This window comes from Chrysemys picta, chromosome 4 (genome assembly GCF_011386835.1).
Source record: "Chrysemys picta bellii isolate R12L10 chromosome 4, ASM1138683v2, whole genome shotgun sequence".
Taxonomy (NCBI): Eukaryota; Metazoa; Chordata; order Testudines; family Emydidae; genus Chrysemys; species Chrysemys picta.
Window position 1 is genome coordinate 115,447,655 of NC_088794.1, and position 15,376 is coordinate 115,463,030.

The 15,376-nt window shown below is 44.2% G+C and overlaps 1 protein-coding gene across 6 annotated transcripts in view; it reads left to right on the top strand.

The window, feature by feature from the left end:
* Positions 1 to 10,121: 10,121 nt before the first annotated feature.
* ADCK1 (aarF domain containing kinase 1) overlaps positions 10,122 to 15,376 on the top strand; it is a 129,506-nt gene continuing 124,251 nt past the window's right edge. For 3 of the 6 annotated variants that reach the window (XM_005301666.5, XM_042858558.2, XM_042858559.2), the window contains exon 1: positions 10,127 to 10,286. In XM_005301666.5, the coding sequence (XP_005301723.2) occupies positions 10,229 to 10,286 (58 nt within the window). In that variant the 5' untranslated portion in view covers positions 10,127 to 10,228. Of the gene's footprint in view, positions 10,287 to 15,376 lie in introns of all 6 variants that reach the window. The other 3 variants (XM_065593430.1, XM_065593429.1, XM_042858560.2) reach the window with 3 other exon arrangements.

The following is a 15,376-nucleotide window of genomic DNA, read 5'->3' on the forward strand; positions in this document are numbered from 1 at the left end:
ATGGAACTCATCATGGAGTGGGGCACTATGTAATGTGAGTAGGGGTAGCAGACTCTGACCTTATATAAAATAAAAATAAGAAATTGAATGTATTAATTGCTATTATGCTAGTGCCTAGGGATCAACAGAGAACTGTACAAACACAGAGTAGTAGGTAGTCCTGCCCTGAAGAGCTTACAATGGAGTAAACAAAACAGATACAGAGTAGGGGAAAGGGATAGAAATGACCAGAAATTAACAAATGTAGGATTCTTCCCAATGCTCCTGTGACAGGTGGTTTACAGCTTCTGATTAGATAAACAAATGGATTAGGGAAACAGATGAGACAACTGCAACCCAAATTTACCTTCTAAACTTCCACTGAATGGTGCATTGTGGGGTTAGGGGAAGGATAGGGCAGTCCTGAAGTCCTTATTCTGGCAAAATTCCTGTTAACTTCAGTGGGATCTTTGCCTCAGGCTCGATCTCTCTTAGCAGAATTACAATTCACCAGATTAATGTATATGACGGGTGTTCTTCTCTCCTTCTCCATCACGGGCACTTCAGCCAAAGATACAAAACGTTTACACGTATAGTTTATCAAAAGGTAACAGGAAATCATCTTCTCAGTCCTCATCTGTCTCTTCTCCACTCCCTGCTTCCTTCAGTCCTCTAGCAATAAGCATATATTTGTCCGTTCACATAATATTGCCACTGCAGGTTCAAGAACCTTCTCCTCTGTAGCTCCCGCCATTTGAAACAGGCAGCTTCTTATGGGCGTGGCTACACTTGCAGATGTAGAGTGCTGTGAGTTAAACCTGCCTTCGTAGAGTGCAGTAGGGAAAGCGCTGCAGTCTGTCCACACTGACAGCTTCAAGCGCACTGGCATGGCCACATTTGCAGCACTTGCAGTGGCATTGGGAGCGCTGCATCATGGGCAGCTATCCCAGCATGCAAATGACTGCAACATACTTTTCAAATCAGGGGTGGGGTGGAGTGTGACAGGGAGTGTGTTGTATGTATGTGGGGGGAGAGAGAGTGGGTTTTTCGGGTGCTGAGAGAGTGTCAGCATGCTGTCTTGTAAGTTAAGACCCCCCTTCCCTCCCCGCCTCTCTTTCACTGTCTCACTTTTCCTCGGAGCTGATAAGCAGCCGGCTTCTCTGAAACAGAGCTTTGAAAGGACATTTCCGCATTCCTGCAACCAGATTTCACAACAATGACAAGAGTTGGCCACTTGACTTAAGGGGATTATGGGACGTTTCTGGAGGCTGATCACAGCGCAGTAACGCAACACCTCATTCACACTGGTGTCGTGGCACTCCAGCAGTGGCGCAGCAAACATTATTCCACTCGCCAAGGTGGAGTACCAGCAGCACTGTAGCTGTGGAGTCAGAGCACTCTATGTGCCTTGCCAGTGTGGACGGGGAGTAAGCTAGGGCGCCAGGGGCTGCTTTATTGCGCTGTAACTCACAAGTGTAGCCAAGGCCTATGTCTCTCTGTCTCTCCAAACCCTCTTACACAACTTAGAAGACCCCAGGCCCCCTGAATCCTCTGGGTGGCCCTGGGATAGCTCAGTGGTTTGAGCATTGGCCTGCTAAACTCTGTGAGTTCAAACCTTCAGGGGACCATTTAGGGATCTGGGGCACATATCTGTCTGGGGATTGGTCCTGCTTTGAGCAAGGGGTTGGACTAGATAACCTCCTGAGGTCCCTTCCAACCCTGATAGTCTATGATTCTATGATCTACTCCAACCCCCTGCTCAAAGCAGGACCAACACCACCTAAAACATCCCAGCCAGGGCTTTGTCAAGCCAGGCCTTAAAAACCTCTAAGGATGGAGATTCCACCACCTCCCTAGGTAACCCATTCCAGTGCTTCACCATCCTCCTAGTGAAATAGTTTTTCCTAATATCCAACCTAGACGTCCCCCACTGCAACTTGAGACCATTGCTCCTTGTTCTATCATCTGCCACCACTGAGATCATCAGCATGGAAGCATGTCCTCTGGAATGGTGGCCGAAGCATGAAGGGGCATACAAATGTTTAGTATATCTGGCACATAAATACCTTGCAACGCTGGCTACAAAAGTGCCATGCAAACATCTGTTCTCACTTTCAGGTGACACTGTAAATAAGAAGCAGGCAGCATTATCTCCTGTAAATGTAAACAAACTTTTTGTCTTAGTGATTGGCTGGCTGAACAAGAAGTAGGACTGTGTGGATTTGTAAGCTCTAAAGTTTTACATTGTTTTGTTTTTGAGTGAAGTTATGTAACAAAAAAAAAATCTACATTTGTAAATTACACTTTCACAATAAAGAGATTGCACTACATTACTTGTATGAGGTGAATTGAAAAATACCATTTTGTTTATAATTTTTACAGTTGCAAATATTTGTAATACAAATAATAATATAAAGTGAGCACTGTACACTTTGTATTCTATGTTGTAACAGAAATCAATATATTTGAAAATGTAGAAAAACATCCAAAATATTTAATACATTTTAATTGGTGTTCTATTGTTTAACAGTGCAATTAATCATGATTAATTTTTTTGAGTTAATTGCATGAGTTAACTGCGATTAATTGACAGTCCTGATTTCTAGAGATACTATTTAGCAGCTGGAGGTGTCTTTTCCCTATACATCCTTATTCCCACAGACTTGGCGGCACCAGCATTAAAGAAATACAGTCCAGTACTCGATCACATGAAGTTCCTAAGTACAGCTCATTCGTAGGTTAAGAACCAACATCCTGGGCCCTAGAATTCAGACACGCTCTTTGCTAATATTGTAAAAGATTCTGGGGGGGTAGTTAATATGCAAATGAATTTAATATACAAGAAAAAAGGGTTAATATTTACTACCAGGTACTAACTCACAGGAGCTGAGCATATGGCAAGCAAGGGCTGTGCATGTTTTCTCAAGCCTATATTGCACTGAAGATGCACCTTAAACATGGTCTTTAGCCTGCTACAATTCCAATCCTGGGCTTCTCCTCCCACCAAGTTCTACCATGTAGTTTAAACCAGACCTACTGCTCCTCCTGTTATTTTGGTCCAGGGCTCCCCATGACATTCTGATTTAAAAAATCAGCACAATATCAATAAAGTAAACATGAGATGGACTAAGGACTGACTGACTGAAAGATTTCAGAAAGTAGTTGTTAAAGGGCAGCCTTCATCAAATGTGGGTATTTCTACTGGGGTCCTGCAGGGATCAGTTCTATGCCTGATGCAATTCAACATTTTAATCAATGATCTGGAAGTAAATGTAAAATCACTGCTGATAAAATTTTCAGATGACAGAAAGATTGTCAGAGTGGTAAATACTGATGAGGACAGGGCAGTGATACAGAATGATCTAGCTCACATGGTAAGCTGGACCCATTTAAACAAAGGCACTTTAATACAGCCAAATGCAAAGTTATACATCTAGGAACAAGGAATGCAGGCCATACTTACAGAATGGGGGAAAGCAGCAACTCTGAAAATAATGTAGGGCATCGTAGAGGACAAGCAGCTCATCATGAGTTCCCGTGCAAAGCTGTGGTAAAAAGGGATAAGATGGTTCTTGGATGTATAAACAGGGGAATAGTGAGTAGACAGGGGGGTGATTTTACCTCTGTATATAGCATTGGTGAGACTGATCCTGGAACACTGTGTATTGTTCTGGTGGCTACATTTTAAAAAGGATATTGAAAAATTGAAGGTGTAAAAAAGAGCCAAAGAATCATTTGAAGGCTGGAAAAAACACCTCACAGTGACAGACTTAAAGAGTTCAGTCTGTTCAGTTTACCAAAAAGAAGATTCAGAGGTGACTTTATTACAGTATATAAGTAACCTTCAACGGGAGAAAAGAGCAGGTTCTAAAGAGCTCTTTAATCTAGCAGTGAAAGGCATAATATGAACCAATAGCTGGAAGCTGAAGCCAGACAAATTCAAATTAGAAATTAGGCACACAGTTTTAACCGTGAGGGTGGCTAATCATTGGAACAGACCACAAACAGAAGTGGTAGTTTCCCCGTCTCGTGATGTTTTCAAATACAGACTGGATGCCGTGCTGGAAGATATGCTTTAGTCAGACATGAGTTATAAGTTTTCCCTTGCAAATTGAAACATATGTAAACCTACCTCCATCAAAATAAAAGGTGGAATCCACAGTGTCACCTTGCCCATGTCCTGATTTTTTTGACATAATGGAATAGCAGCACCACAAGCTTCACCTATATCCCAAAGTAACCCTCTCTAGGCTGTTCGATTTCTGTAGACTGTCCCTGGCTGCTTTGTCATGGCTGCCAAGAAAGGACAATCCGTACCAATTATTCTGGTGGTTTCTGTGGTGCGGACACCAGAACAGGATTGTGATACACCTTTTCCTTGGTAGACAACTTCCTGACTCACAAAACAGTTGTATGGAGTCCTTTGGGGTATATCAGAGCTGTTAAATTACAGACACCCTAGACGAGATGCGATAAATCGATCCCTGATACATCGAACACTACCTGCCGATCCGGCGGGTAGTATAGAAGTACCCTTAGTCTCTGCTTCAGTACTCTTCACATCTTGGAAATGCAGAATGTGAGTGTCTCATTAAATATCTTGTAACAAATGAAGATTACAACATAATGCAATGTAATAAGTTATTGCTGATATCAGATATCTGTATTCTTAGCAGTCACCCTGCTAAGTAGCATAAAAATGATCAAAATAAATTACAATACTCAGGTCAGGGGATAAATTATTTCATAGATAAACTGCCAAATAGAAAAATAAAAAAAGAAGGCTTATCTCAGGCAGAAAGTTTCAGCCACATTGGCAACCCTTGTCTTTACATTTTTCCAAAGGTTACAGGCAGCATTCAAAAGAAATAATTACATCTGGGGAAAAATAGGGTCACAGGGCCCATTAGTGCTTTTGTCAAAGTCTCTAATTCTTTGAGCTGCATCTGTACTATCTGGGATGATTGAAAAGGAGGCTGGTTTAATTTGTTACACTTCGGAGGAAAGTGAAAACATTCAGGAAAGCAATAATAATCTCATGCATTTCTATAGTGCCTTCCAGGATTCCAGAGTGCTTTGCAAAGTAGATGCTGGTAGCATTGCACCCACTGCCAATATGAAGCCTCCTCAAAAGTGAAACGTGATGGCTTAGCAACAGCATGGAACAGCCTAGAATAGGAAGTGAAGGAGAATCCCTTAACCAATTGAAATTATCAGGGAATTTATGGAGATGGGACATAATTACCCAAGCTGGAATTTAGCTAGGACATAGGGTCAAACTCTTTGACTGTTATGAAAAGTGTCAGAGGCTATTCAAAGACCACAAGATTGGTTTTACATCTCATTGAAAACATAGCAACTCAAGGAGCACAGCAGCTCTAGTGCCACACTCAGGTATTGGGTCACTACTAACTCAATGGGAAGATCAACTCTGACTGAATTATGAAATGCAGCAGGTAGGTTTTCTTTGGCGGTACCCCCTCCAGTATTGACGTAGTCTAGCCCTAGTAGTGACAAGATCCCAGTGGAGATGGGATGGCTGCCATTACACAGCTATGTGCTTTCTATTAGCCGTGTAAAGATGACACATTTGAGACTTTTATTTAAAGTTGGACCAGATGAACCTAATATCTCCTTTTGTGTCTTTGCCCCACAATTTGCATGAGTTTGACCCAGTGAAAGCCCTCTGAAGGCATGTTAACCTGTACTATGGAACAATATCCAGATGGTCTTGTTCCATGTTACCCATCTTGGTGTGTCCACTCATCAATCTTGCAACCATGCAATGCTATAATATTATAGATGTTGTAATATGATTTTATCTGGTGACCCGAATTAACAGAGCATGGAAATATTTCTGAAACAGGTTTCTAGTAACCCTGGGCTCGAGGGGCCAGATCATTAGCTGGTGTCAATTGGCATAGCTCCACTGACTTCAACAGAGCTACAATCATTTATACGAGCAGAGGATCTGGCTCAATATTTACCTCACTAGCCATCCACAGCAGATCATGACAGATCACAGACATTAGGAAGGGCTGCTTGGATCATCCAATCCTTCCCACTGTGCTATTTGCAAAGCCATCATCTACCCCAGAATGCTCTCTGGTTAGAGTTCAGACTATTCCTCTAGGACCCCAGGGTCACAGGATCACCTGTTTTGTGAGTTCGTTTTGATCTCTCCTCTCCCTGTACTCCAGGGAGGGCTTGTACCAAAGAGTCTTTTCAGATTTCTTTAGCTATCTCTTTAATCAAAAGGAATTTATGAGAGAGAGAGAAAAGTGGATAAGGCTGATTCATTGCAGGGAAGGCCAAAATGCCCTGCCATCCTCTCTTCAAACAATCTGACTGAACTCTTCCCACTGTGGCTCTGGGGCAGCAAGGCTGTGAGCACTGTGGGTGTGTTTCAACATCTCAGACTTGTTGCTTTATTCACACTAGGGATGCATATTTACCAAAAATCAAAGTCAATGTTTTTTCCCTATTTCTTGGCCATTTGGGATACTCTGAGATTTATTTTATTCACTAGTTGAAAGGAAAATGGAATCAAAGATAGCGTCTTTATTCTATGCCAAGCTCTTTCTTGTGTACCCCAGCGTAGGCTCACACAAAAGAGCTCTGACCACTCTAACTAGGTGCTTATTCTAAATATAGAATGGTTTAGCTTTGGTTGCATAATTACCTAGTGCACTTGGGCACATGACATTATGGTACAAAAGTCTTGTTCTTTCTCCCGCACAGTCCCAGCTTCCGGCTGTTTAACTGGGTGCTGTAAGAATAGGATTATTTTGAAGTAATATCACCTAGTTTCTGGAGGGAAGACCAATAGAAATCAGATGCTGATATGCCCCACCCCTTCTGATGGGAACAGTGCCAAGGCTACTGATCTAACGATTAGAGCGAAAGATTGGTAGTCAGGGCTGCTACTGTTTAGCATCTTGTATAGCAGCAGGGAGTTGTGACGGGAGGGTGACCGAGGGTAGGGAGTTGCCTTCTTTACTGCAGCACTAGGCTGGTAGCATTAATGATTTCCCAGTTGTTACCCCCAAAATCTATTCCTGATCAATGATCTGGAATGAGCTCAGTTGAGGTCATGATCTTGTTTGCACTAAAACCAATGGCAAAACTCCCAGTCACTAATAGCAGTAGTAGCAGACCTTTAGGTCATATTCGCTGGATTGTCTCCTATTGTGACCCTGACTAATTATTTTACATTTGGTCTGCACTAATTTCCCTCCTATTTTCACAGTTACCTACATGATCCAAATCTCTCTTCTCATTGTTTGCTCTGTGTTCCATATTAACACCACTTGCCAACTTGCGGGGCTCACCTTTGTCAACATTGTTATAAATATAATAAAGAGAGAGGCTAGGCTAACACCATGCTGGGATGCCTCACTCACTCCCCTTTCAGCTCAAAAACTGCCCTCTGTACTCACACCAATCAGAACAATCAACCTTAACTCTGCCATTCCTGACTGTGGTGTTTAATTTCTCAGGGACAATGTTCCACCATTAATCTTCACTGCACTCACGTATTTATTTGTGTGTGTGTGTGTATGTGTGTGGGGGGTAGACGTGGACACTGAGAAAGAGATTGGGACTGAGCGTAGCAGGAGTCCAAGATATAGTCTTGATCATATTTTGAACATTAAGGAAAATGAACAGTATATTGTCTGTTGTCCACCAGGCAGGAGCGGCGCCAGGGTTTTTGCAGCCCTAGGCGGCAGCGCTCCTCCTCTGAGAATTCGGCAGCGGGGGGTCCTTCCGCGCCGCGTCTTCGGGGCACTTTGGCGGCGGGTCCCGGAGCGAGTGAAGGACCTGCCGCCGAATTTCCGCTGAAGACCCTGAGCGGAAGGACCCCCCCCCCCCGCCGAATTTCTGCCAAGGGCGGCAAAATGCCGCCCCCCCAAATCCTGCCACCCTAGGCAACCGCCTAGGGTCGCCTAGTGGAACCGCCGGCCCTGCCACCAGGGATCCCAAGAGGAAGGTTTTCTGGGCCACCTGCTTGACAGTTGCTCACAGAAGCTTAGAGAAAATGACATTCATCCTGAGAATAACATATCTAGGAAAGAAGATGGCCAGCGGGAATCTTACTTGGGTATAGGAGTTGAATTGGGCTAGTTTGCTTCAGTATGCTTTTTCGGGAGGCTGAGACTTTGTGCTTCAGAATCTAAGATTTCATGTAAGAAAAAGTTTCTACTTCTTTTAGCTGCAAAAGAAACCTTGAAAATATGATCTGAGTACAGCCAATGTAGTGATGTTTGCCTGAATCTGCACACAGCCTGAAACAATATCTCTGAGAGATGTGGACTGTATTATCAAGGCCTCTTTTGTCTCATTCTGCTTTTTTACATCTTTGGTTGACATTGATTTGTCACCTTTGTTTTTGGTAGGATCAGTTCTAAATGCTGTCTCCTCAACTTCATCCTGAATACTTGTATTTCCCACTATGGATTACACAGCTGTTATTGAAGTCCATCTTATCTTCATTACAAGGACACTGGTTGGAAAATGGAATTGATTATCACTGGTTTCCAATTAAAAAATATTTTATTGGAGAATGATATCTATTAAATGTTTCAGTGGGTGGTTATCTATCTAGATATTTATACCATAGCATCTGAATGCCTCACAGTAATTGTGCTAACTCATCAAGATTTTAACATTCTCTTCTTTGGTTCTCTGTTCCCAAGCATGTATTTAGGCTATTTTGTTTTTCTGTTTATCATCATCATCATCATCATTGTTCTGGGAAGGCTTTGGTGAAGAGCTTAGTTTTACATTTACTCTTGAATATGGTAAGATTTGTCATCATTCTTATTTCTCACAATAAGGAAATTGCTAGCTGAAGGCCAGCTGCAGAGAAAGCTTTTCCCCTCACTCCTGATAATCTTTCCCTTGTTGTTAACAGTTTCATTGTTATTGATGAGCACAGTTTTCTCCTGGTGGAATTCTGTGCCACTGTGCATGCGCAGAATTAATGACCCCCACATATTTTTTCTGTCTGCAGAAAATAGGCTCTGGTGGAGAGGCACTGAAATTACACCTTTCATCCACCAGGGGCTAATGTGGCATCAGAAGCCAGCTGGCAGAAAGGGAGGGGGAAGAGACTGTGTTCCTCAAAGTGGGGCCATGTGAGGAGGCATGGGATGGACAGAGCAGGGCACACAGGGCTGCTGGGGTGTGTGTGTGTGTCACAGAGTAAGGTTCAGAAGGGCTTGTGGGGGGCACAGTCTCAGGAGCTAGTGGAGTGACAGCATTGAGCCGGGGCTGAATGGGAGTGGGGTTGCAGGGCCACATGGGGACAGGGGTAGATGTGCCTGACTGAATGGGAGAAGCTAGGTGTCATACAGGGTCTGCATGAGGGAGGCTCCCCAACTCCTTAACAATCCCCCCCACAACCCTGTTCCATACTTCTCCCACGCACACTCAACAACCCTCTAGGTTCAGTCCCAGGCTCCTTCCCTCTCCCTCAGCTCCTCCGTTATCCCTGACTCCCCTAAGCCTTTGGACTGCTTCTGAGGGGTGGGGGAAATATGTTTCTGTATTGTAGTTTAAATGAATTACCGGTACTCAAAGTTCTGTATTAATATGCCAAAAACATTTCCTGAATCTTTTGTGTGTGTGTGTTGTTACAGACATACTTGCTGACAAGCATTTTAAAATAAATTTACCAAAATAATTGAAACTGGCATGATTATATTGTGCTATTTTGACAGATAAAATATGCAGAATTTTTAAATATTGTACACAGAAATTTTAGTTTTTTGGCACAGAATTCCCCAAGAAGTAAATGGTGCACATATACATTTCAGATAGATACTAGCACTGAAATTGAGGATCATTCCCATCTATCTATGGCAGGGATCAGCAACCTTTGGCATGGGTGGGCCAAGGGATGTGTTGGCCGCCGCTTCCCGCAGGCCCCATTGGCCTGGAACGGCGAACCGTGGTCAGTGGGAGCTGCGATCGGTCAAATTTCCACTGCTCATAGTTTATTGCTCCTGAACGTATTCAGAACCTGGTCCATACAGAATCCAGGCTGACGAACAAGTGCTCGAGCCGGCCTCGCTCAGCAACAGTGCCCACGTGACAACTCTCCCCCCCCCCCCATCTCTTCAGTGAACTCGCCTAGGGCCCAACGCTTGTAGTTCTCTAGAGCTCTCCCCATCCTGGGGCCTACAGGGTTGTGACCAGCACAGGACTACAAGTTCCAGCATGCCGTGCGGGGGCGAGGCCGTACCATATGCGGGGAGGAGGTCTCTGTTTTCTCCGGGTAAAAGCATCGAGGTGCCGGGAAGCCGGTAAGTACGTGGAGCGGCCCCCTTTAGCTGCTGCGGGGAGGGTGGTCCCTGGAGCGAGAGAGGGGAAGGCCCCCCCACTGTCACCCGGAGAAGGGCGGGGAGGGGCTGCGCCTCGTGGAATTTAGAGCGTTGTGTAACTAATCAGGAGCCGGCCGGTTCGGAGGTGCCGGGCTGGGGCTAACACTCCCGAAACGCACAGGCGCCGGGCGGCGCGGGTCCGGCCCTGACTCCAACCCCCGATTCTCAGTCCCCCTGGCTCAGCCTCTGCCGCCATCTCCCCAGTGCCCTTGGCCCAGCCGCCTGCCCCCGGACAGCCTCTACCCCAGCCTAGTTCTCTCGGTCCTCCACTCACACCCGCCCCGCGTGCCCCTCTCGGCACGGCCAACTTCCCTCAGCAGCGCCGCCTTCTCTCCGCCCCCAGCCCCACCACACTAGGTCCCCACATCTACCAACCTCTGCTCTCCCCCCGTCCCCGCCTGATCGGCTCAGTTATCGTCTCCTCCCTGGCACTTGTTTGGAAGCAGGCGCCCTCAGTGTAGGGTCGGTCTCAGAGCCTCTGTCTCATGTGTTTCACTGGGTCGCCCACCGTGTTACTCGCTGGAAAAAATCTCGTCTTCGGCAGTCCTGCTAAAAGCCAGACAAGAAGCGCAGGTGGCACAGAGACCCTGACCCCTGCAGCAGACTGGTAATGGGGGTTACCTCACAGCACGGCGCTTACCATTTTAATTACTGCCGGGTTGCCTGAGTTCTCCTTCCCTGGTAGTGTAGGGCACTGGAGAAGTTTATAATTCTCTGGACTCTTTCTTTTCACTGCTGTGAGGGTAACTGCTGGAGCTGTGATTGTGGCTGGAAGATCTAGGGTTCCTCATAAAGTGCCAGCCTCTGGTTTTCATTTCTGCATGTTGCTTATCTAAAAGCTGCGCCCTCCCACAGAGTTTAATTGAGTTGAGATTACAAATCAATGGCTGGATTTTCAGAAGTGTTCAGCACCTCAAGACTCATTGGCTTCATAGGCAGCTGCAGGTGCTCAGGACCTCTTGAAAGTCCAGTCACAAATAAACAATTTAAACCATATATAAGTTTAACATTTAGTCCTTTCGCTCATATTATTGCAAACACTGAAATGGTGTGAATAAACACTAGGTCCCCAGTCTGCATCTTATTGAGGTCCGTAGTGACTGAAAGTCGTCATCTGGTGGTTGTTTAATGGCCCATATGAAAAGTTATACAGGTGTCACAGGATGATGGGTGTCCGTCTAATTCTGAGGGGTTTCCCCAAAACAAAACTCACCAGCGTCATTGGCTTTTTTGTTGCCTATCTCAGATGAGAGACCAAGGATTGCAGGGGTCAGAGACTTAATTCCCCCTAGACTTAATTCCCCCTTCATGTGTAGAAGTGATGTCTCTCCGGGGCAAGGCTCAGACACTTTGGTAAATAAACATGCCTTTGCTGCCTGTGCAGTATCTGTGTGCTGACTAATTGGAGACTCTCAGTCTCCAAGTCAATCCAGCAACTTTCACTAGTATGAAATTCAATGAAAAGAAAACGAACACAAAACAAAATGCGAAGATGCTAAATATTTTATTATTTATTTATTTAGTTTATTATTGCAAGCAGGCTCATAGTTATTTCACACATACAATGCAGGATCTATAGTTACACAAGTCAAATGTTTGAATATGGGAGTTCGGGTCAGTCTGGTTGTAAGTGACACACATGGTACTTAAGCTGCATCATGGACTAAGTCAAGTGAAAGTCAAAGAAGCCAGTTCATGTCTACAGAGGAAGAGCAGCAGGTGATTCATTAGCAAAGATCTTAATAATGAAAGGCAGTTACGTTGAGAGGCATATTTCACAGCTGACAGTGTCTTTAAGATACCCCTAGGGATTTTGCAATAGCTCATTTACATGGTAAAGACTCACTAACACATTATGGAAAACCTTGATCTACAATTGAGTCTGCCAATTCTATTTCTATATCTTATATTGGAGTTATTTTAGTCCCCTCCTTTTTATTACTAAGAGATATTAGCATGAAAACAGGATCTTTGTTGTTTAAGAGCTCAGCTGCTCCTGCTGTTTATTTCCCACCTAAAGTTGCCATCCTCTGCTTGTGACGTTCCAATTAGTGGGTATGGAAATAGCAGTGATGTCACAAACTGCAGAATATGGCTTCAGGTGGGAATAAGATGTGGGAACAGATGGACCTACATCCCTGTCTTCAGACAAATGTTCTTAATAATAAAAAAGGTAAGAAAACAAAACAGACAGAAGTGGTTTTTTTCTTTGTTAAAAGGAGACACTACCAAGTAATTTAGGCTTCAAATTTACCAAAAAATAGGACCAGAAATGTTATTAATTAAAACTATTTCATAAAATATTTTGGAAGTTGTGGAGAGCATGGGGCATTTCTATAATATTTCTATGAAAAGTGTATATGTCTCAGTTTATCTGTTTGATATTATTCTGCTTGACTGCAATAAGTTAAATCAAAGGAGATTGTTTTAAGGAGAAGCAAACAGGTGATGAAACAACGGCAGAGATAAAGATGCTTCTAAAGAGAATACCAAGGGTCCTTAAGGGAATCCTGGGGGAATCATTAATTGGGAAATGCCCACCTGCTTGGCTCCAACAGGCTTGCAAGTTTATTTTTACCTGGCCTGAACCTACGATCAAAGGTACACTGGATGGGCTTTGATAAGGAAATGCTGAGAGAATGTGAGGGCCTGTCTTCAAGGGCATATTGGCTGGGTGGCAGTTACCTAAAACTTGCAAAGAAGGAAGGTTAAGTAAGATTCATGCCGTGTAGGCCTTTATTGTTTTAACCCGTTTCTGTTGACCGATAATGCTTTGTATTGAAAAGGATGAAGTGTTCCCTGCTATTTACAAAGACCCCAATATACAAAGGGATTTAGGCACCTAAATCCCGGATTTAGGTATTTAAATCCCAGTTTAGGCTCCACTGTAATCCACAAAACTCCTGCTGTAGATGTTGTCACCTAAGTTTTCAGGGTGAAAGTTCCCTAGGCACCTAAGTTGCTGTCTCTGAGCATGTACACTGCTGCCTCCCTCTAGGCAGCCTGATGCCTATCTCCTGCCTAAGCCCCAGAATGGTCCACAAATTGGGGGAAGATAGGCAGATGAATGCCTAACTCATGTGCGGGGCTTGATCTAGGAGGCATGCTTAAAGGTAGCCTATTGGATCTGGTCCCATGCAAAATCTGGCCCTGGGTGGAGGTCCTGGGCAAGATAATGGCGTGGCCGCTATGGAGCTCGATTAATAAAGAATTAAAGGAGGATAGTGTAATGAATGCCAAGCCACGTGCATTTATGGAAAATAGATCCTGTTAAACTAACTTGATATCTTTTATTTTTGAGGGTGTTATAAATTTGGTTGATAAAGGTAATAGTATATTACATCAACACTAAGACTTCCATAAGGTGTTTGATATGGTACCGTGCAGCATTTTGATTAAAAAACTAGAACAATGTAAAATTAGCATGACACACATTAAATGGATTAAAACTGGCTAGCTGATATGTCTCAAAATGTAATTGTAAATGGGAAACCATCATTGAGTGGGTGGTCCTGCAGAGATCTGTTCTTGGCCTTGTACTGTTTAACATTTTTACCTGGAAGAAAGCATAAGATCATCATTGATAAAGTTTGCGGATGACGCAAAAATTGAGGGAGTGATAAATAATGAAGAGGACAGGTGGTTGTCTTTTTTTGTATGGCTTGGGTAGGTAGCAATGACTACAAATTTATATCTAGATTTGATAGCCAGCACATTGCCCTGGTGAATGTCCTTTAGGCGCCCAGCAAAAGGACGAAGGGGACACTTAGATATGATGTGCTCCATTGTTTGTGCCTGGTGACCACAGTTGCATACTTTGGTGAGAACAAGTCACTAATACAGAGTGATTTGGATCGCTTGGTAAGCTCAATGCAAACAAACAATATGCATTTTAATATAGCTAAATGTGTATATATATATACATCTAGGGACAAAGAATGTAGGCCATACTTACAGAATGGGGGACTCTATCCTGAGAAGCAGTGACTGTGAAAAAGATTTGGGTGTGGTGGTGGATAATCAGCTGAACATGAGGTCCCAATGCTATGCTGTGGCCAAAAGGGCTGATACAATCCTTGGATGCATAAACAGGGGAAGCTTGAGTAGGAGTGGAGAGTTGTTTTACCTCTGTATGTGGTGCTGGCATGGCTGCTGCTGGAATACTGTGTCCAGTTCTGGTGTCCACAATTGAAGAAGAATGTTGATAAATTGGAGATGGTTCAGAGATGAACCACCAGAAGGATGAAAGGATTAGAAAACATGACTCAAGAACTCAGTCTGTTTAGTGGAACAAAGAGAAGGTTAAGGGGATAACTTGATTACAGTCTGTAAGTTACTGCATGGGGAAGAAATATTTCATAATGAGCCGAGAAAGGTGTCACACAATCCAATGGCTGGAAGTTGAAGCTAGGGAAATTCAGTTTGGAGATAGGGCATAAATCTTTCACAGTGGGTACGTCTATACTTACCTCCGGGTTCGGCGGTAAGCAATCGCTCTTCTGAGATCGATTTATCGCATCTTGTCTAGACACGATAAATCGATCCCGGAAGTGCTCACCGTCGACACCGGTACTCCTGCTCCGCGAGAGGAGTACGCGGAGTTGACGGGGGCGCCTGCCTGCCGCGTGTGGACCCGCGGTAAGTACCTTGTAGTTCGAATTAAGATACTTCGACTTCAGCTACGTTATTCACGTAGCTGAAGTTGCGTATCTTAGTTCGAACTGGGGGGTTAGTGTGGACCAGCCCAGTGAGAATAATTAACCAATGGAACAATTTACCAAGCACTCAGCTGGGATTTGATTTCCCCCCTCTGTCTTTCTCTCTCTTCCCCTGCCACCTCCTTTGGCTGTTCTGTGTGGAGCAAGGAAGGTGCCTAACTCATCCCTCAAGAAACCATTTAGGTGCCTAACCACCTGTCTCCAGGTTCATCGATCACAGAGATAAGTGCCTAACTGTGTGAGAGGAACAGGGCTTAGCACACACCTCCGTTGTCAGCATCTCCCATTGGCTAG